The sequence below is a fragment of the Oryctolagus cuniculus genome, chromosome 3 (assembly GCF_051225735.1).
Source record: "Oryctolagus cuniculus isolate XC-2025 breed Fujian yellow rabbit chromosome 3, ASM5122573v1, whole genome shotgun sequence".
In the NCBI taxonomy this organism is placed as follows: Eukaryota; Metazoa; Chordata; class Mammalia; order Lagomorpha; family Leporidae; genus Oryctolagus; species Oryctolagus cuniculus.
The window spans coordinates 169,436,885-169,458,203 of NC_142869.1; the positions used below are offsets into that span (position 1 = coordinate 169,436,885).

At 44.3% G+C, this 21,319-nt stretch overlaps 1 protein-coding gene across 7 annotated transcripts in view; it reads left to right on the forward strand.

Moving 5' to 3' along the window:
• The window catches only part of EXOC4 (exocyst complex component 4), an 867,110-nt gene that overhangs the window by 454,802 nt on the left and 390,989 nt on the right, over window positions 1-21,319 (forward strand). For 2 of the 7 annotated variants that reach the window (XM_089328639.1, XM_089328640.1), the window contains exon 11: window positions 16,661-19,941. The exons of 4 other annotated variants lie outside the window; for them this stretch is intronic. In XM_089328639.1, the coding sequence (XP_089184765.1) occupies window positions 16,661-16,670 (10 nt within the window). In that variant the 3' untranslated portion in view covers window positions 16,671-19,941. Of the gene's footprint in view, window positions 1-4,766; window positions 5,130-16,660; window positions 19,942-21,319 lie in introns of those variants that run through there. One more of the 7 variants, XM_089328641.1, reaches the window with a different exon arrangement.

Consider the following 21,319-nt stretch of genomic DNA (forward strand, 5'->3'; position numbering starts at 1 on the left):
GGACTGTTTTGTACTACTGTTCATTGATTGCTTTATTCGGCATACGAACTCCAGCTCCGTAACATGGGGGAATCTTAGTTAACTAATTGAAACACTCATTTGGATAAGAACTTGAGCAAGGTTCAGTAATTCTCAATTTCCCACTTTGCTTGCAAAACACAATGTACGTTCGGAATTACCCCCTTCACAGCGTATTGCACTGTGTGTTCACTCTCAGGGAAATAATTTAATGCAATTTACTCCCAGCTGTTTCTCTCATGCTGACCCGGTTATTAAAGTGACTAATTTCTCAAGGTTATGTTTATTTTGAAAATACTTGATTTTCTTGGAGGTCATATGCTCAGTTACACACCTGGTCTCATTCTCCCTTTGCATTTTTCCCCTTGAAATTTCCACTTTGTGTTGGCAAAGCAGCTATGGGAAACGCCTACCTCTCTCATCCTGCCTGGTTGACTTCATATTATTTCACCTATGTAATTCACTTTAACATTTTTCTGGTCATTCTTTGTATGTGCTAACCAACATCCAGTCTTCAGTTGTGTTATCAGGACCATGGCCTGATAACAAAGACATCCACCGCGGGTGTTTTCCCTGCGCTTTTGACCTTGGTTTTCCAGGGCATGTTTTGACCCGCTATACCTCTGAGCCTGATGCGTGTCTCCTGTAGGCTGTTCCTTTGCCCAGGAACCCTCATGCTGATAGGGAGGGAGCCGTTTCAAAAAATTCCTGGAAATTGGATTTTCAGAATCGTAACCTTTTTTTGTTTCTTTTGCCACCTTTGCCCCAAATCATGCTTTTGATCCTGCTTTTTCCCACGGTGTTGTTACTGGCCGTGCTGTTTGCAGGTTCTCCCTGTGGGGACAGCCCTGGTCAGCTCCTTCCTCAGTGACACCCTGGGCGCTCGGGAGGCCGCTGCCATCCCTGCTTCCTGTAGATGTCCAGCACAGAGCTCCGAGAGCACACGCCTGGCTCCTGTGCATAGCGTCTGCGGAAGCTGTCCTGGGGGCCTCCGAGCTGACCCTGGGGAGCCAACCTGCTCCTCTTGAGTCCTACTTCCGCCTCATAGAAAGGCCTGCACTTTCTATTAACTCCCAGCATGTCAGGTCAATCGACGTTGTCATTATTTGGAGCAGGGCTTTTTGCTTTACAATTTTGCAATTTTTTCTCATTGCACAACATTCTTTTCGATTTTGAAACTCAAGACTGCTCCAAAAATGGCCGTAGATGATAATACAGGTATATGCAGTATAAAATGTTCTTGCTGATTTGTCTCGAAGTACGAGAGTAAGTGGAAATGAAGTTTGAGAATGATTACCCATCATACTATCTCAATGTTAAATAGTGGGGATTTTTTTTTTTTTTTGGCTTTTAAAATTAGGTGAAAGTTGCTCATGCCTTTTATTGATTTTACTTGATAGATTTGTATATTTTCTCCCTGCAGGGAGTGACCTTTATTCCCCAGCATAATCCCTGTGAATCAGAGGCTGAAAATCTTTGTTTTACATCTGGAGAACAAATGGATGTTCCTGCTTCATTCTCAATAAGCGAGTGATGGATGGCTTTGATATCCGATTCTGAACTGAAATAGATTTGTTCTCAATTTGAGAGAGAATCGTGATAACGCGGGTCCTTCCTGGCAACCAACTGAGGCCTGTGGGCCTTTTATTTATTTTATTTATTTTTGCCTTTCTTCAGCCGCTGGTGTCAGGAGATTGAAAAATCACACATTTTCTCCTACCGTTGATTTAACAATATGGTTAGCATTTAAAAGTATCTAAAATACAGAATGTCACACATCGTGGGAAGAGGAGGCCGGTAGTTTCGACATGCGTGGTCCAATTCACTCCTCACCTTACATAAATGTCCAGAAAAGCTATAGGAAGGAAGCGCATTCCCCTGGCAGGACAGGATGTAAAATGGATGTAAACCAATTATTCTTTGCAGTTTCTGATGCGGTCTCAGGGATACTGACCCTCCTGACTGCATTTTCCAGCAAGAACTCTCCACTCCCCACCTTGCAAGGAAAAATAATTGAGCTGAATGCCTAGGAAGAAGCTAGGCAGGCTTTTCAAAGAATAATTTTGCTAGGACCTATGGAGCAAATCACCTTTCAGTGGTGCCAGAGGTAGTTATTTAAATACATTTAAGCCCCTAATCACAGAGGTCTTTGATGAACTTTTCCCGCTTTAAATACATCAAAGGAAGTGAAGAGAGTCGAGAAAGCCATTAGAAAATCATTATAATAAACATGATCATTGATCTGCTTCTCTCTGTTGGCACCTCCCCGTTCCTTGTTTTAAGCTATTTAGGTGGGCTTTGTCTGGTAAAGTAATCAAACTCTCCCAGGCCATTACAAACAAAATATAATGATTAAAAAAAAAAAAAAAAAAACCACCATTTTCTTTATTTCAGATTTCAAGGAAGCTGGTCAGCGCTGTGCCTGCCCAGCTTTGGCTGGGACTATTTCACGCTAACCTTTCTGATGGTAAACAGCCGCTGCTCTGCCTGTGTGTTTTTGGCTTTAAAAAAAAATCAATCTCTGGGAAAATGGGCTTCTATCTTCCTTTCAGCCGCGTCTCCTTTGATGATTGATGTTAATTCAGTAAGCTGCTGACCCAAGAAAAAAGAATTGTTTGTGCTGTTGTTTTGAATAAATAAACTTAGGAAGAATCAATGGCTGTAGCTTAGAGAAATTAGATGGCGGAGGGCCTGAAGTGTGTGTCTGCCGTGTTTTTCATGTAAATAGAGCAGGTAAAGGGCATTCCAGCAGCGGATAGCTTTTTGAATGATGGAAACTTGCTTCAGGGGGAAAAATTTTTTTTTTAATTTAAAAATAAATGTAGTCTCTGTAGCTGCAGTGAGAAAGGGCTGTGTGTGTGACAAAATGGGTGCTTATTCTCATCATAATTCCAAACTGACGGCAGCAAGGCACATTCCCCCATTCCTCGGGCCTTGGTTCTCACTCCTCATTGTTGGGATGGGGTTGGGTTTAAGTCTTCGCGCGGTGTGGCAAAACCCCTCTCAAAGACGCTAAGATACTTTCCATGGTTGTAAAACTGAGAGGCAGGGTGATACGCAGGCCAGCGCAGTGAATCCGCGGTTCTCCCGAGTTCCACCTGGCTGTCTGCTGACTGAGCCCCCTGAGTGGTCCTGCTCTCCCGGATCACAGCTGCCTGTCCCCTTGTGGTCATGGTGGTGGAGTGACATCACCCAGTGTGACTCTTCTTCAGGCCGAATTGGGCTAAAATGGGTTCCTGACCGTGACCGTGAGACTTAGTGTTACAGGCTGCCAGGATCATTGCACACATAAAGGCAGCCTTGCTTTTCATTACTTTTTATTTTGGTACCACTTGCTCAGCAAAATCTAATTTAGATATCTTTCATTTCCATGTTCACCTAAATGCCATTGTAGCCAGATCAGCAGATGTCTGTTAATGATACCCACAGAGTGAAAATTTACCATCAGTCATGCTCAGTACAGTTTTGTAAACCGCAGGCAAGCTAAATATCAAGAAATAATGGAAAGGCTAGAAATCTAACCTTTTTTCTAGACAGCGTACCCTTATGGAATCATTAGTTCCCTTTTTTGTAGAATGGGAATAATAGCGTCTACCTCCTAGGGGCTGAGGTGGGGGCAAAGGAAGCTCATATCCATGAACACGTATAACAGCGACTCCACGTAAGTATCAGATACCTGTTTGCTCTCATTCTTATCAGTGGTACTTAAAGCTATGCTCACCATGTACCTTTATTAGCAAAGAAGGAAACCTACAGACACAATGTGATTGCAACTACGTTACATTGTACTAGCAAGTAATACTACAAATAACAGCCAAGTGTCTGTCAGTATTATTTTCCCTTTGCTACTTTTCTATATTTTAATGTTTCTGTGCAGTGAGCATGTGTTTTCTGATTGGAAACAATGTGATTGAAGAAGTATGGAAAGTTCCCCTGTAAGTATTTGAAAATGCATGTGTTCTGAAGGCGGTGATGCAATCCATCGGGTCGTGCTCAGGCGGATTCAGATTTAAGTAAAAAGGTGAACCCCCCTCAGCTCAGGCGAATGCAGATTTGTAGTATAACCTAGTTCTGCCTCATTTCAGGTCCTGTGACTGCCAGCTACTAGGTAGTTCTTAGGTGTATGACTTAAACTCCTGACAGCCTCATCTGTAACATGGGGAAAAGGCCACTTGTTCTGTTTATCTCAAAGTGTGGCTGGACAAATTGAATGAGAAAATATTTGTTAAAGTGCTTTATAAATATCTTGTAAAATCTATAAGATGCCCTAGTTTTTTCTGTTAGAATTTAAAATGTTGTGAACTTCGGTGATTTTAATCTAAGTCCATAAATCCTTTATTTTTAATGCAAGCTCACTGCATACTGTTTTGCAACTTGCTTTTTAATAATTATTTATCTTTTAACTTACTTACTTATATACTAATAGCACACCTCAGAGGGACAGAGACAGACAGAGATTGCCTAGCCACTGGTTCACTTCTCAAATGCCCACAACAGCCATGGTTGTACCAGGCCGAAGCCAGGAGTCTGGAACTCAATCCATGTTTCACATGAAGGTTTTGGGGGTCTGGGTACTTGGGTCATCACTTGCCAGCTCTCAGGGGGTGCATTAGGAGGAAGCTGGAATTGGAAGGGGAGATGGACTCAACTGTAGGTGCTCTGATGCGGGCTCTGGGTGTCCCAAGCAGCCTCTTAACCACTGCTCCAAACGCCTGCCCCTTAGAAGTTCCCGGATGTTCTCCCTGCAGATGACGAAAACTGATTCCTCCCCACTGCGGTGTGGGCTGGAGAAGGATGGGCCTGGGGACATACCACCCAAGCCTATGTCACCCTGGCATCTGAGAGAGCCTACGGAACAGCGCCCTGTGGCCTTCTGCATCCCGTCTCCCTGGAAGCAGGCTGTACGAGGAGGGAGCCCTAGGAGCCCCACCTGCCTACCCTGTATGTCCCCGAAAGGAACTTTGAGAACTGAGGACACAGAGCAGAATCTGAGCACATGGCCCTCCTAAGTCCCCCTTGGCTTGTAACCGTCAGATCACACCCCTTTGTCCAATCCTGCTTCTTCACCACCACCCGCTTAATCAGACTTACTATAAAAATACTCAAGTTTCTCTCTTCTCTGTGTGTCTTCATTTCTGACGATCGCTGTCTTATAGACCTCATGTACATTTTTATGTGTTTCTCTAGTTCATCTGTCTCTTATTAAAGGGGTCACAGCAAAGACCTCTTTTCTCCCATAAACCATCTTGACTCACAACCACAGTGTGAAGAGAAGGAAAAAAATCAATACTGCTCAGGAGAAACATGGCCGACGTAAGACGACACACACTGATCCTCAGACCAGGAAACCCTGTAGTGAAGGTGCCGTGCGTGGCATTTCACCTTCTTGGTGTTCTGCCCCAAAATCCGTAACCACAGTCTAATCCCGACAAGACAGAAGAGAAGAGAATTGGCAAGCACACTTCAAAAGTTTTCAAATCAGACAAGGCAAGGGACTGTGGGACTACCCTGGATTGGAAGAAACCAAGGAAACCTGACAACTGGATCCAATGTGGCATCAAGGACTGGCCCCAGGAACAGACAGACATTAGTGGAAACAACTCGGGAAATCAGAATTGTAGTTTATTTAATAATGATGTACTCATTGTTAGTTTTTTTTTATTTTGTTGACAGAGTGGACAGTGAGAGAGAGAGATAGAAAGAAAGGTCTTCCTTTTGCCATTGGTTCACCCTCCAATGGCCGCCGCAGCCGGCACACCGCACTGATCCGATGGCAGGAGCCAGGTGCTTCTCCTGGTCTCCCATGCAGGTGAAGGGCCCAAGCACTTGGGCCATCCTCCACTGCACTCCCTGGCCACAGCAGAGAGCTGGCCTGGAAGAGGGGCAACCGGGACAGAATCCAGCGCCCCAGCCAGGACTAGAACCCGGTGTGCCGGCGCCGCAGGCAGAGGATTAGCCTATTGAGCCACAGCACCGGCCTGTACTCATTATTAAATAATGAGTTAAAGTTAACTTTTTAGTTTTGATAGCTGTTCCACAGTTAAATGCCGGAAAGTAGATAATGGGTATACAGTGTCACTCTGAACATCCCATGCAACTCTTCTGCAAGTGTTGAAAACATGCATGTTAACATACATGGTAAGTATGTAGGCACAGAAAAAAAGATGAGGTGTGCTATTATTCAATAACACAATATATTAAAATGGGATAATAGAGAAAATCTATATAATCTGTATAATCAAAAAACAGGAGCCCAGAGCTTCTTCCAGGTCTCCCACATGGGTACAAGGGCCCAAGCACTTGGGCCATCTTCTCCTGCTTTCCCAGGCACATTAACAGGAAGCTGGATCAGAAGTGGAGCAGCCGGGTCTCGAACCACCACCCATATGGGATGTCAGCTCTGCAGGCAGTGGCTTTACCCACTGCACCACACCACCAGTCTTTGCATTTTTTTTTTTTGATGGTCCTTTTAAATCTCACACATATGACACATTTTTCCATTTACTATGAGTGAAGAATGTTATATCAAAATGGCTGAGATAAAACTTTATGAGAGTTAAAATCTATGAATTTGAATGTGATCATATAGAAGTCAGAAAATAAAAGGATGATGAAGACAGTTACTTAGGCTGGCTTACCATTACAGCTAGCACTGTTTTAAGCATTTCACTAGTATCCATTTATTTAATCCTTAGTTATCTGCAACCTTTGAGGTGGGCATTGTTGCCATCATTGTATAGATGAGGTCATTGAGACGTAGAGTTCAGTGCAAATCTGTACACCTTGCAGGCCAGCCATGTCACCTTGTTCCTAAGAATCCCCATATCGGGTTCAGACCAATAGCATTTGCTCAAGTGACACTCTGATGACTGTGTGTGGTGTTGTAGGAGGAGTATACCCTCAGCAGAGTCATAAGCCCCCTTTCTTATGCACACATTGTAATTCCACTGCCTCCTACTTAGGTGCCAGATATCAGTTAGGGCTTAAGATCAGATCCTTTTACCACCACCTAGGGTTTGAGGCTCTCTGTCACAATGACACACAGTCCGCACCTGCTGGCTCTGAGAACACATTGTTATTATCTCAAAAGGCGGTACATACATGAGTTTGAAGGGAAGGAGTGGGTCCAGACATGACAAAGGGAGGTGTGGATTCGCCTCTCGTGGTGAACACCATGAAATGCTTTTCTTTAAGAAAGCTAATGTTCTGGTCCTGCAGAGACTTGTCAGTCTGTGAAAAGAGGAAAAAGAATGAGGATCTGTTTAAAAGACGACCCTCTCCACCTTGATTTTCCGAGCCCCCTCTGTTGAATGCCATCTCTCCGCTTCTGCTCCTGCCTCTCTGTGTAGGCCTTGGTTTCACCTTCCCTGTGTGTTTCTGTGACACGGCTCATTCCAGCTGACACGTTGGGTTAGTGTTATCAGACAGATTAGAAGGACTACAATCACTGTGCAGTGTTGTTTCTCATTCTTCCAGGTCAACAGGCTTCCTTTCAAAGATAGCTGCGCCTTGATTGCTCTGCTCGGGGCATAATTGATCAGTATCAAGTTTGCAGTTTATCCCACATCTGACTTGTTAATTTAACTCAGTGTGCTAATTTCATATGCAGTGTTAGTTCATATCTTGGGGCTCAGTATCCAGCGTATACATTAAACTGTCAAGAGGCTAGCAGTAGAAGAATGAGTGGTGTACACTTGCTTATCTGAGCTTTTATAGCTGATATCTGTCCCTTTTGAATCATATGAACATATACTGTGATGATATTCTTTCACTGGTAGTTAAGTATTGTTTAAGGTTAGAATTTATGAAAACAGTTTCTGGTAAAACCCTCATTTAAAAGCCTTTCCTGTGAAGGCATTTGACCTGGTGTTTAAGACCCCAGTTCATGTGCCTGGGTCCCACACCTCAGTACCTGATACCCAGCTCCAGCCTCTGACTCCAGCTTCCTGCTAACGCAGACCCTGGGAGGCAGCAGGTGACGGCCCAGGTGATTGGGTTCGTGCCACCCTTGTGAGAGACTTGGTTGGAGTTCCTGGCTCCAAGCTTCAGTTCCATCCCTGCCCAAGTTGTTGCAGACATCTGGGGAGTAAACCGATAGATGGGAGCTCTGTCCCTCTCTGTCTGTCTCTCAAATAAATAAAGGCACATTAATTGAAAAATAAAACCCTGGGGCCAGCATTGTGGTGAGCAGGTAAAAATGCCACCTGGGACACTGGCATCCCACATGAGCACCAGTTCAAGTCCCAGCTGCTCCACTTCCCATTAGCCTCCCTACTAATGACCTGGGAAAAAATAGCAGAAGATGGCCCAGTGCTTGAGCCCCTGCTATCCGTGTGGGAGACCTGGATGGGGTTTGAAACCCGTGGCTTTGGCCTGGCCTAGCCCTGCTGTTGTAGCCATCTGGGGGAATGAATCAGCAGATGGAAAATCTCTCCCTCTCCTCCCCACTTCTCGTCACTCTCCCATTTATTTATTTGAGAGGTAGAGTTACAGACAGAGGGAGAGACAGGGAGAGAGGCGTATACAGTCCTGGTTCTGAGGATCCCTACCTCCATGATTTCTGATTCCAGAGGTCTAAGTGGGGCTGATAATTTGCATTTCTATTTTTTAAAGATTATTTATTTGAGGGGCAGAGTTACAGATAGAGAGAGAGATCTTCTGTCTGCTGGTTCACTCCCCAAATGGCTGCAGTGGCTACAGTTGGGCAGATCTGAAACCAGGAGCTTCTTCCAGGTCTCCCACATGGGTGCAGGAAACCAAGCACTTGGGCCATCTTCCACTGCTTTCCCAGGCCGTAGCAGAGAGCTGGATCAGATGATGAGCAGCTGGGACTCAAGCCAGTGCCCATACGGGATGCCAACACTGCAGGTGGTGGCTTTACCTGCTATGCCCCAGGGCCGGCCTCTAAATCTATTATTTAAAAAATTAAACATAACATATTGTACAAATGACTCATGTGCACCCAGTTTATACATATTTTGCAGTCTGACCTATATAATTTAGAAAACCACACAATCACATTTATTATTTTAAGAACCTATTGTTCTACCAGTGCAATGTGTATTTTTTGTCCAGTTAAATCAGACACCTTTGCTTTAATAAACTTTAATGACCAGGTGCTCCTGAGCACGTGTGTGGGGAGCTTGAATGAGGACTGGTCACACCTCTGAAAGGTTGTGTCGCACCTCTGAATGTCATCCTACCACTGTTCAATAATTGATAGCAAAATAAGGCATCCTTCCATGGCCCAAGGGCTTGGGGCCCTGCACCCATATGGGAGACCAGGAAGAAGCACCTGGCTCCTGGCTTCGGATCGGCATAACTCCTGCCATAGCAGCCATTTGGGGGGTGAACCAACGGAAGGAAGACCTTTCTGTCTCTCTCTCTCTCTCTCACTGTTAACTCTGTCCAATTAAAAAAAAAAAAAAGGCATCCTTCCTTCATGATTCAAAAAAGGCATTTACAATGTCAGAAACCTTTGTTCTTTGAGTTTTAATGTACCCTGATAGCTTGTAGAAGATGTAAAATGATGATTTACCTATATACTGTTTGTAAGCTTAGTATGCTTCTAAAGTCTAAGAGTATTATAGTATAAAATTGCCATATTTTATTTGATTTCCAAATTACCTTGACTTTTTAGTAATTTGATTTGATGAAGTAAAAAGCTTTTCCATGATATGTAACAAATTTGTGAGCTCTAGGTCAAAGGAAATGGGGAAGAAAAAAAAAACATTACGGAGGACCACATAAAAAGGAAATGAAGGGACTTTGATTTCTGGCAAGGTTGAGAGCTAAAAAAGTCTGGAAAATATCCTGGTACAAAGCGTCCCGAAATGCAGGATGAAATGTAATAAACTTCCTTTTAAATGTATTGCTGACCTTGTTAGAGGGTAAGAGGTCTCCTGGGGTGGGAGCGGTGCGGGGGGGGGGGGGGGGGGAGGAGAAAAACCAGAGCAGTAAGTGGACGCTGATGCTGCCGCTGCCTTGGGGACGGTAGTCAGGCTCCGAAACCTGCAGGTCTGAGATTGGACAGCTGCATCACTCAGGGAGCCAGGGCCTGGGCCTGCCCAAGAGGGAATTGAGAAGGAAACTTCCATTCAAAGCGTAGAATTTAGAAGGGAGAGCCCTCCAGCGAAAGGATGGGATAAAACAAACACTCCACTTGCCAGCAACGGGAGATGACAAAGAAATGTATCTTGCCAAATCAAACATTTCTACTCTAGCTTCCCTTTAGGTCACGGTCCTTCCCGTGGATTCAATCTTCTAAAACGTAAGTTCACAACCCTAAATTACAGAAATACACAAGGAACTTGTAGCCATTGCTGCAGTCAGCAGAAACAACAAGAAATTCATTTAATCCCCGCTAGCTTCGGAAATGAAATTGCTGACTGCAGAATGCAAAATGGCAGTGTTTTTAAAGCTTGGAAACATATTTGGATGCAAACATGATAAAAGAATAGATGCAGACTTGAGAAAAGAGGCAAATAGTCCTCTAGGAATTGTAATGTTCACATTTAAAATTTAGTTTATGTGTTAAATAGCAAATTAGACTCACTCAAGTGATAATTAGCAAACTGCTCGATAAATCTGAAGAAAGTACCTTAAATGCACTATATAAGGACACATGATTTGGAAAATAGGAAAGAAAGTGGAAACGCATGGAAGCCTTTGGCACTGCTAGCATCTGGAGACAGAGGCAGGCTTGTGACTGGTAGAACGTGGAACCGAGTATGGCATAAATCGTGTTCTGTGACATCCAAGGCTAGGTTACAAAAGGTTGTGTATTTTGCTTCCATTTTGCTTGCCAGAAGACTGACTCTTGGAGCCCTGACTTGGCTCAGAAGAACTCTTAATACCCCAAGGCCATGTTTTGGGGAGTCCCAGACTCCCTGGAGAATCCAGCCCCAGCTCTTGGGTGTCCGGCTCTCAGCTGTGTGAGTTTTTCCAGCTGAGGTACCAGGCATTCGTGGAGCAGACACCGCCCCTCCCTGCTGTGTCCTGTCGGAATTGCTAACCCACCGAATAGAATAATACTGTTCGAAGTCACTAACTTGGAGGGGGAGCCATGGTGAAGGGGCATCGACAGAACAGCAAGAGGATGAGAAGTTCTAACATTCATCCGAACGAAGTTCCGAAAGAAGACACTAGAAGGAATGAGGAAGATTCTTTATTTAAAGAAATAAAAGTTGAGATATTTCCACAGTTGTTCCATGACATGAATCCCTGGGTCTCAGAAGTGTAATGAATCCCAGGCAGGAAAAATAGAAGAAACGCATATTGTAATGCGTCAAATTAACAGAACACAATTCACTGATAAAACAGACATTAAAAGCAGAGATGAATATTGTTACATCTCTCCTTTGTTCATGGTTTCATTATCTATGGTTAAATGGAAAGTTCCAGATATAAAGAATTCATCGGGGCCAGCATTGTTGGGCCACGGTGGAAGCTGCTGTCTGAAGTGCCAGCATCCCATGTCCTAACACTGATCTGTCCTGGCTGCTCTGCCTTCCACCCAGCTCCCTGCTAATGCACCTGGGAAATCAGCAGAAGATGGCTACGTGCTTGGACCCCTGCCAGCCATATATAGATCCCAACAGAGTTCCTGGCTGCTGACTTCGGCCTGATCAAGCCCTGACCACTGCAGCCATTTGGGGAGTGAATCAGTACATAATACCCTGCCTTCCGTTACTCAGTATCAGCCTTGGTCATCAGAGTTAATGCCACAATATTGCATCATGTGTGTGCAAGTAACCCTTATTTTACTTACTAAAGGCCCCAAGCATAAATTTTATTAGGGTATATTGTCATATGTTGTTATTAATCTTGTACCGTATCCAATCTATAAATTAAACTTTATCATCGGTATGTGTGTATAGGAAAAAAATAGTATTTTTAAGAGTTGGCTCTCCAGGTTCTCAGGCATTTGAAACCAGGTTGTTTTACAACCTATTTCTCATGGAGAAAAAGTGACTGTTGTACTTACCACGTAAGTTAGTTGGTATGATTGAACTGGTTGGTATAGTTAAAAGCTGGAAACATCCTACCTGGTCGTCTACAGAGAGATTTATAAATTCATTACATTAACATTACTTTATTACATTAATGAAAAGCTACCCATACTATTTAGCAGCAAAATTATACAGGAGCTATGTATATTGATGTGAATCAGTCTCTGAAAAAAATGTTTGGCATTTACATAGTGTTTATCTTTTTAGATTTATTTATTTGAAAGAGTTATAGAGAGGTGGGGGGGCGCTCTTCCATTCCAATGGTTCACTCCCCAAATGGCCACAACAGCCAGAGCTGGGCCAATCCAAAGTCAGGAGCCAGGAGCTTCTTCTGGGTCTCCCACATAGGTGCAGGGACCCAAAGACTTGGACCATCCTCCACTGCTTTCTCAGGCCATAGCAGAGAGCCAGACCAGAAATGGAGCAGCCAGGCCTTGAACTGGCACTGCAGGCAGCAGCCTCATCCACTGTGCCTCAGCACTGGCCTCTACATAATATTTAAAAATTTAAGAAACTATACAGGTGTCTCTGTGTATATACTTTAGCAATCCATGTGTGTGTAAAGTGCAAAGGCATTTTTTCATGATAAATGTTAAAATCAATATAATGGGGGAAGAAGCAGGAATAGAATCAGGAAGGAGTGTACTGCTTGGAGGGAATACATACTGAGTCTGAAAGGATGTGGAGGTTAGAGGTGAAGAGTATTCAGTACTGTGGTCCTGAGTCTGAAAGGACTTGGAGGTTAGAGGTGAAGAGTACTGAGTACTGGAGTACTGAGTCTGAAAGGACGTGGAGGTTAGAGGTGAAGAGTACTCAGTACTGGAGTACTGAGTCTGAAAGGACGTGGAGGTTAAAGATTGAGTACTGGGTACAGGAGTACTGAGTCTGAAAGGACGTGGAGGTTAGAGGTGAAGAGTACTCAGTACTGTTGTCCTGAGTCTGAAAGGACGTGAAGGTTAGAGATTGAGTACTGAGTACTGGAATACTGAGTCTGAAAGGACGTGGAGGTGAGAGGTGAAGAGTACTGAGTACTGGAGTACTGAGTCTGAAAGGACTTGGAGGTGAGAGGTGAAGAGTACTCAGTACTATTGTTCTGAGTCTGAAAGGACGTGGAGGTTAGAGGTGAAGAGTACTGAGTACTGGAGTACTGAGTCTGAAAGGACGTGGAGGTTAGAGGTGAAGAGTATTCAGTACTGTTGTCCTGAGTCTGAAAGGATGTGGAGGTTAGAGGTGAAGAGTACTGAGTACAGGAGTACTGAGTCTGAAAGGACGTGGAGGTTAGAGGTGAAGAGTACTCAGTACTGGAGTACTGAATCTGAAAGGACTTGGAGGTTAGAGGTGAAGAGTGCTCAGTACTGGAGTACTGAGTCTGAAAGGACTTGGAGGTTAGAGGTGAAGAGTACTCAGTACTGGGGTGCTGAGTCTGAAATGATGTGGAGGTTAGAGGTGAAGAGTACTGAGTACAGGAGTACTGAGTCTGAAAGGACATGGAGGTTAGAGGTGAAGAGTATTCAGTACTGTTGTCCTGAGTCTGAAAGGACGTGGAGGTTAGAGATTGAGTACTGAGTACAGGAGTACTGAGTCTGAAAGGACGTGGAGGTTAGAGGTGAAGAGTACTCAGTACAGGAGTACTGAGTCTGAAAAGATGTGGAGGTTAGAGATTGAGTACTGGGTACAGGAGTACTGAGTCTGAAAGGACCTGGAGGTTAGAGGTGAAGAGTACTCAGTACTGTTGTTCTGAGTCTGAAAGGACGTGGAGGTTAGCAATGAAGAGTACTGAGTACAGGAGTACTGAGTCTGAAAGGACGTGGAGGTTAGCAATGAAGAGTACTGAGTACAGGAGTACTGAGTCTGAAAGGACGTGGAGGTTAGAGGTGAAGAGTACTCAGTACTGTTGTTCTGAGTCTGAAAGGACGTGGAGGTTAGAGGTGAAGAGTACTCAGTACAGGAGTACTGAGTCTGAAAGGACGTGGAGGTTAGAGATTGAGTACTGGGTACAGGAGTACTGAGTCTGAAAGGACGTGGAGGTTAGAGGTGAAGAGTACTCAGTACAGGAGTACTGAGTCTGAAAGGACATGGAGGTTAGAGATTAAGAGTACTCAGTACAGGAGTACTGAGTCTGAAAGGACGTGGAGGTTAGAGGTGAAGTGAAGTCTCCTTTCCTGTAGGTTTAGGTGAGTGGTTGAATGCACAGGCAGAAGATCAAGCTGCCTGTACAGTCAGTTCTATGTGGGAGATTTGAGCCTTGACAGTAGGGAGGAAGTGGAATCGGGGGAGAGAGGAAGTGACGTAGAAGACGTGGAGCCTCCCAGCTGAAGTCTGGGAACTGTTGTAAATGCAGAGTGCTGTTTGCTAGTAAATGACGGCACCGTGAACTTCTATGTCATCAGCGATACTATTGAAAAATCTTTATATCCTTACAATCTTCTGACCTGAGCACCTACAGTAGCAAGTAGCCAGCTGCATTTTGGTGAGGGTGTTATTTTTCTTTCCTTTTTTTTTTTTTTTTTGTTTAGCATTAACATTTATGTGAAAAATAGGTTGACACAGAAGAGTGACCCCATCTCTGAACTATGTTTAATATTGATGGATCCTTAATGAGATGGGAGGTACATGACAATAAGGGGGAGGAGCACGTGGGTTCTTGGGAAGTAGGCAGACATTCTAGAATCCAGCTTTTCTCTCCTGACGTGGTCAGTGTCTCCTATTATGGCAGTAGTGGGTGTATCATTATTACATCGAGTCTACAGGGAGCTGTAGGTGTGTGTATGTCAGCTGTGGCCTCCTCAAGTGGTCTGAGCCTGGTCCAGGCAGAGCATCTGTTTATCTTCAGAGAAAGGGGAACCAGACCCATGTCCTCCAGGTCTTGAGATGATAGGAACTTATCCAGGTGGCCCAACTGGTCCCTCTGCCTCCATCTCTCCCCAGTACTAGTCTTTCTCCAAACTAGTTAACTTCTTCATTCTGGTCTTAAAAAGAATCCTAACAATTGGTCATCATCTGAGCGTAACTAGCTACTGATCAGTTGCCCTGAAATGTAACAAAAAAAAAAAACCTGGGCTGGCGCTGTGGCGAGGTGGGTGAAGCTAACACCTGCCATGCTGGCATCCCCCATGGTACTACTTGGAGTCCCAGCTGCTCCACTTCCAATCCAGCTCCCTGCTGATGTGCCTGGGAAAGCAGCAGAGGACGTCCAGAAAGCTTGGGCCACTGCTGCTGGCTTGGGCTTCGGCCTGGCCCAGCCCCAGCTCCTGTGGCCAGTCGGGGAGTGAACCAGCAGATGGAAGACCTCTCTCCGTCTCTCCCTCCCTCCCTCCCTGCCTCCCTCCCTCTCTCTCTCTCTCTCTCTCTCTCTGTCTTTCAAATAAATAAATCTTTAAAAAGAAGAAGAAAACCTGACGGTCAAAGGTATTTATTTAACAAAAATATTTACATTGAATCTTAAAATACTAGTGTGTGAATCTAACAAACTGTGTATATGTGGGCATATGTGAAATTTATTTTTAGAAGTAGGCTTATGGGACTTTTATATTTGCCTCAGAGCTCTCAAAATAGTTGATGTAGAGTGGAACTATTTAGTACCACTTTACATGTCATTGAACTTGGAGTGAGAATCGTGATTGAGACACCCTATAATGTAACTAGAAGTGTCCTGAGGTCATTGTGTAATTTTATAGGGAGCTACGCCAAAGCCAGGAAGAAAGCAGTAAGTTTTATAGCACGATTAGCCATGGGACAGCTGGCCTTTGTGTGAAGTGGATTGAAAATGGAACTCTGTGTGTGGTTACACAATGTGTAAAAGAGGCATTTCATTATGTGCATATCTACCTGCATTTTCCCTTTGATCAAAGTGTATGTTTAATTAACTAGAACGAAAATCTTCTACAAAATGGAAATATGCACTGAAAACAGTGGCAGCAGTGAAACAATACCTTGAAGCTTTTTACTTTGTGTCCCAACAGACTAGTGATTTCACTTTACATTGGAAATGACAGTATAGTCATGGTGATTGCTCCTTTGGGACTGATAAGAAGGAAATGGTGCCCAATTATATCAGTCATTAATATTCTCTGTTACCAGTAGTAGGGGGAGCCTTGGAACTAGATGAACATGGCCTGAATATATTTTTAAGCAAGTAAATTATCTTCCAGTATTGGTAAAAATGTAGTCTGTCTGCCTTGGAAAAGTAAAACCATCATATGTAACTTAGCTTCTCTATGATTTTAAACATTCTGGAAGGCACAGCCCCATGGTAGTCCAGTTTGGACAGGAGACGCTTCAGCCCCTGGGAGAAAGGCCTGATGTTTATATTGAGAATCCGAAGAATGTTCGTTCCTTTGGAATTAACCTGTAGCATCTGTGTGCACATTGAAATTGTGCTCATGTCCTCTTTCCTTACATATATTTTGTTGTTACTATTTATCTATATGACTTCTTCTGTATGCGACTTAGCCACTTTCCCTCCCCAAGTTCATTGCCGTAGGCCAATAGTTTGGATAACAAACCAGGTCCTAAAGCTACATTTTGTCCCCAAGTAAGGTAAGCAACACAGCCGACAGTTTCCTGGTCCATGGCTCTCTTCCCAGGGTGATTGTTTCTGACTACACTGAAATTCTCTCCTGCCATTTCAGCTTCTTTTAGTGTCACATGGTTCCTTGTACGTCTCTCTGCTCTTGCACAGAAGACACACAGTGCATGGCCCAACCTAATGCAGCAGCTCAACAATGAGGACTTCGAAGGAATTGAAACCCTGGCTTATCAGCAAGCATCTTATTGCCACCTGACATACAACAGCCCATTGCAGTTCTTTTCCTACCCTGTTGCATAGTCACACGCAATTCCATAATGGTGACTTTTGTGAAAACAGCCGCTGAGCCATCTTTCCAGGAGAAACAACAGAACCGGCTGCAGCCAGCCTTATACCTGGAGCCTGCACAGATCAACTCACACTGACCAGAAAGTAACCTTATGGTTGATGATAATGTTGGATGATGCACCTCCAGTGATGCTTCAGCGTCACTTTGCACGTATTTGGGTGGAAAGACTTAATTTGTCAAGGTGCGCTCATAAAGGACAGTCCTCACCCCTTTCCTCTGCACCTGTGTATCCTGCCATTTTGTTTTGCCCAGTCCTACCCCAATTACCCTAACTCTATAAACTCCCAAAACCTCTGTCTATACAAGGAGATTGATTTGGGCTTCAATATGACCTACCCCTCTCTCTATAGGCCTGTAGTGAGTAATAGACGTTCTCTTCCTTACAAGGTGAATTTGGTGTTCACGTAACAGTAATAACATGCCCTTGAGCTGGGGGACCTATCTAAAAACAGAATTGTAAAGATAAAAAATTATTCATGACACTTGTTAAGGGAGGCTTTATTCAAAGGGGATCCGTCTTGATGGAGTTTTGAGTAGGGGGGGAAAGATCAGGCTCAACTCTGAACACAAGGACAAGAGGAGATTTACAGCTAAAGATCTTGGTAGGAGTCAGTGGGCAGGAAATTACTGAGAGGAAACATCAGGGGTAAGAGGATTCTGGCTAAACCAACTTAGTGGATTATTTTTGAAGGCAGGCAAAGGTGATAAGATATTGAGAGTAGAAGATAAAGATTTTGATCAGATATTAAGGGTAAGGGGTGAGGAATTTAATCAACTGTCAAAGGTGAGACAGTTTTGCTTAACTGATCCACCAGGATTCTTGTTAAAACTGGACTAAAGGGGGCACCAGCATTGTGGTGCAGCAGGTAAAGCTGCTGCCTGCAGTGCCAGCGCCCCGTATGAGCACCAGTTCATGTCCCGAATGCTCCACTTCCGATCCGGCTCCCTGCTGATGACCTGAAAGAGGCAGTGGAAGATGGCCCAAGTGCTTGAGTCCCTGCCATCCATGCATATGACCTGGAAGAAGCTCCTGGCTTCTGGCTTTGTCCTAGTCCAGCCCTGGCCATTGCAGTCATCTGGGAGAGGAACCAGTAGATGGAAGATCTCTCCCATTCTCCCTCTCTCTCTCTTTCTCTCTCTCTATAACTCTGCCTTTAAAATAAATCTGAAGAAAACTCAAAAAAACCTGTTCTAAAGGGGCCAAGAACAGAACCCGTGTTCAGAGGCCTAGACAGGAACACAGTTACTGGAGTCACCACTGCTGGTTCCTGTGGTATACATTAGTAGGAAACTGATATCAGGAGCCTACTCCAATGTGGGATGCCGACATCCTAACCACTACGCTGAATGTACACCCCAGACTTGGAGTCTTTTATACTATCTCAACCAAGGAGATTTGGGCCTCAAATGATGATAAATTGTGAGCAAGACTAAGAATATGAGGAAACCTATTGGAAAATAAGGATTATTGAATCTGGTTTATTTATACAGACTCAGTTCAGTGCCAGCTCTGGATCACTGATGATAAAATCTGTTCTCCTCCTTTATATGGGGAGGGGTAGGGTCACCTCTACAAGAGGAAACTATAAGATAAGGGGAGGACAGAGAGCCCCTCCTACACCTGGTGATTCTCAGTTGTCTTCAGCTCACAATAATCCTTGTGTGGAGGTGGCAAATTCTGGGGCAGCATAGCCTCATCCTCTTCAAATCCAGATGACTTAAAGTAGCTAGTAAAATTTTTCTTTTTACTATTTTCTTTTTCTACTTAATACCATTGGTTGAACTCTTTACTTAACACAGAATTATTCTTTTTTTTTTTTTTTTTTTTTTTTGACAGGCAGAGTGGACAGTGAGAGAGAGAGACAGAGAGAAAGGTCTTCCTTTGCCGCTGGTTCACCCTCCAATGGCCGCCGCTGCAGCCGGCGCACCGCGCTGATCCTGGCAGGAGCCAGGAGCCAGGTGCTTTTCCTGGTCTCCCATGGGGTGCAGGGCCCAAGCACCTGGGCCATCCTCCACTGCACTCCCTGGCCATAGCAGAGAGCTGGCCTGGAAGAGGGGCAACCGGGACAGAATCCGGCGCCCCAACCGGGACTAGAACCCGGTGTGCCGGCGCCGCAAGGTGGAGGATTAGCCTATTGAGCCACGGCGCCGGCTAACACAGAATTATTCTTAGGTGTTTAAATCCAATTGAAAATTGATCCCTGTAAAAAATAAGAGGGAGAATAAGAGAGGGAGGAGATGTACAGTTCAGCACATGTTCCACGAACTTATCCCTAAGGGTAAAGCTAAAAACTTGCCATGGGACTCCAAATTCCATTAAGCTGTGTGGTACTAATGTCATCTTACATGTTAAAGTAATCATTTTAAGTGTGTAACTGATCATACAGATAGGAATAAGTGTCAAAGGGATCACATAAATAAGACCAAGTGTCTGCTAATAACAACAGATCGAATTAAAAGGGGAGAATGAGCCAACATGGGAAGCAGGCCACACAGCAGACTCATAGAATAACAAATGCATGCCCTAAACAGCACTCTGACCTCAGAATCAGCCCTTAAGGCATTCAGATCTGGCTAATGAGGGCATTTCATTGGTATGGAAAGCCAAGACACTGTGACAAAAAATGACCTAAATGAAAGATCTTTGTGAGATCCCAACAGAAAGAGTGGGCCATCAAAGAAGGAGGTACCTTTCTCTGAAAGGAGGAGAGAACTTGGACTTTGCTTATGGCCTTGTCTAAATAAGGTCGGACTTTGTGGACTCCAAAGACTTCCATAGCCTTGGCAGCTCATGACAAGAGCCTCAGGTGATTACTGATGTCATAAATAAGGGTGTCAATCAACAACAGAAGGCACTGGGCGCTTGTTCCCCATGTAGGACCTCTGTCCTTTATGAGTTGTACTATGAGAATTAATGGTAAAAGTTGTCTTCAAACAGTACTTTATACTTTGTGTGTCTGTGTGGGTGCAAACTGTTGAAATCTTTACTTAGTACAGCATTGATCTTCTGTTTATAAATATAATTAAAAATGAATCTTAAGAATGGGATGAGAGAGGGAGTAGGAGGCATGATGGGAAGGGAGTGGGAGGGCGGGTATAGGGGGAAGAACTGCTATAATCCAGAAGTTGTACCTATGAAATTTATATTTATCAAATAAAAGCTCTCTAAAATTTTTTTAACTCAATAGGCTAATCTTGTCAGTATGCAAGAAACATGAAACTAAAGCTAGAACCAGCCATGGTGTTAGTTTGATTGCCAGAAGTGGTCATGGATGTGTCTTTGAGCTTCCTAGCAGGCAGCACAGGGCTACATGTCTTGTGCCCCTCCCACCTGATTCCTGATATCCATAGTATGAAAGAAGACAGTTGTGGAAAGAGTGTTGCAAGCAGGGTAGCTCTCAAGATTCTTATAGGGTTCATACTCTGTAATGTAATGAGTGATGTCTTCAACAGTCAATGCAATGCAATAGAATAAATGGAATGCTGCTAATAAATATTTCTGGAGTATCTTCTGTATGCCAGAGACAGGTTGCCTGGATAGGTAATCAAGAACTAAAAAAAAAAAAAAAAATACATGGACTCTGTCATAGAGAGCCTACAAATATAATACAGTGAGGAGGGACAGAGTAAACATATAAGCAAGCAAAAATATCCTATAATTATTTAAGATGCAGCAAGTGGCATGAATGGAGTTACTACCGAGTGGTGAGAGAAGAAAAATGGGCAGATTGAGACCAGTTCATGGGGCAGCAGCGTGAGCTGCCTTTGCAATGCTCTGGTCCCATATCGGGGCACCAATTAAAGCCCTGGCTGCCCCACTTCCAACCCAGCTCCCTGCTGACGGCCTGAGAGAGCAGTGGAAGATGGCACATGTGCTTGTGCCCATGCACCCATGTGGGAGACCCGAAAGAAGCTCCTGGCTCCTGGCTTTGGATCAGCCCAGCTGTGGCCATATAGGGAGTGAATCAGTGGATGGAAAAGATCTCTCTCTCTGTCTGGAACTCTACCTCTCAAATAAATAAATAGATCTTAAAAAAATGCAAATTCTCCAACCCACATAGATCTTTGGGATCAGAAACCCTGGAGGCGGGGCTCCCCAGAACTGGCATTGTGTAAGCTTTAACAGGGGATCCTTACCTGTGCTTAAATTTGAGAGCCACTGCATTGTTCATGAGATAGATGGTTATGACTTATTTCAAGAGTCAGAACAGGAGGTTGGCATTCGGCCTGGTGGTGAAGACGTCTGGGTCCTACGTGGAAGTGCCTGGATTTGCGTCTCAACTTGAGCTCCCTGCTAGTGCACAGCCTGGGAAGTAGCAGACGGTGACTCAAGAAGTTGTGTCCCTGCCACACAGATGGGTGACCTGACTTACATTCCTAGCTCCTGGCCTCAGCTATGCGCCGGGCATTTGG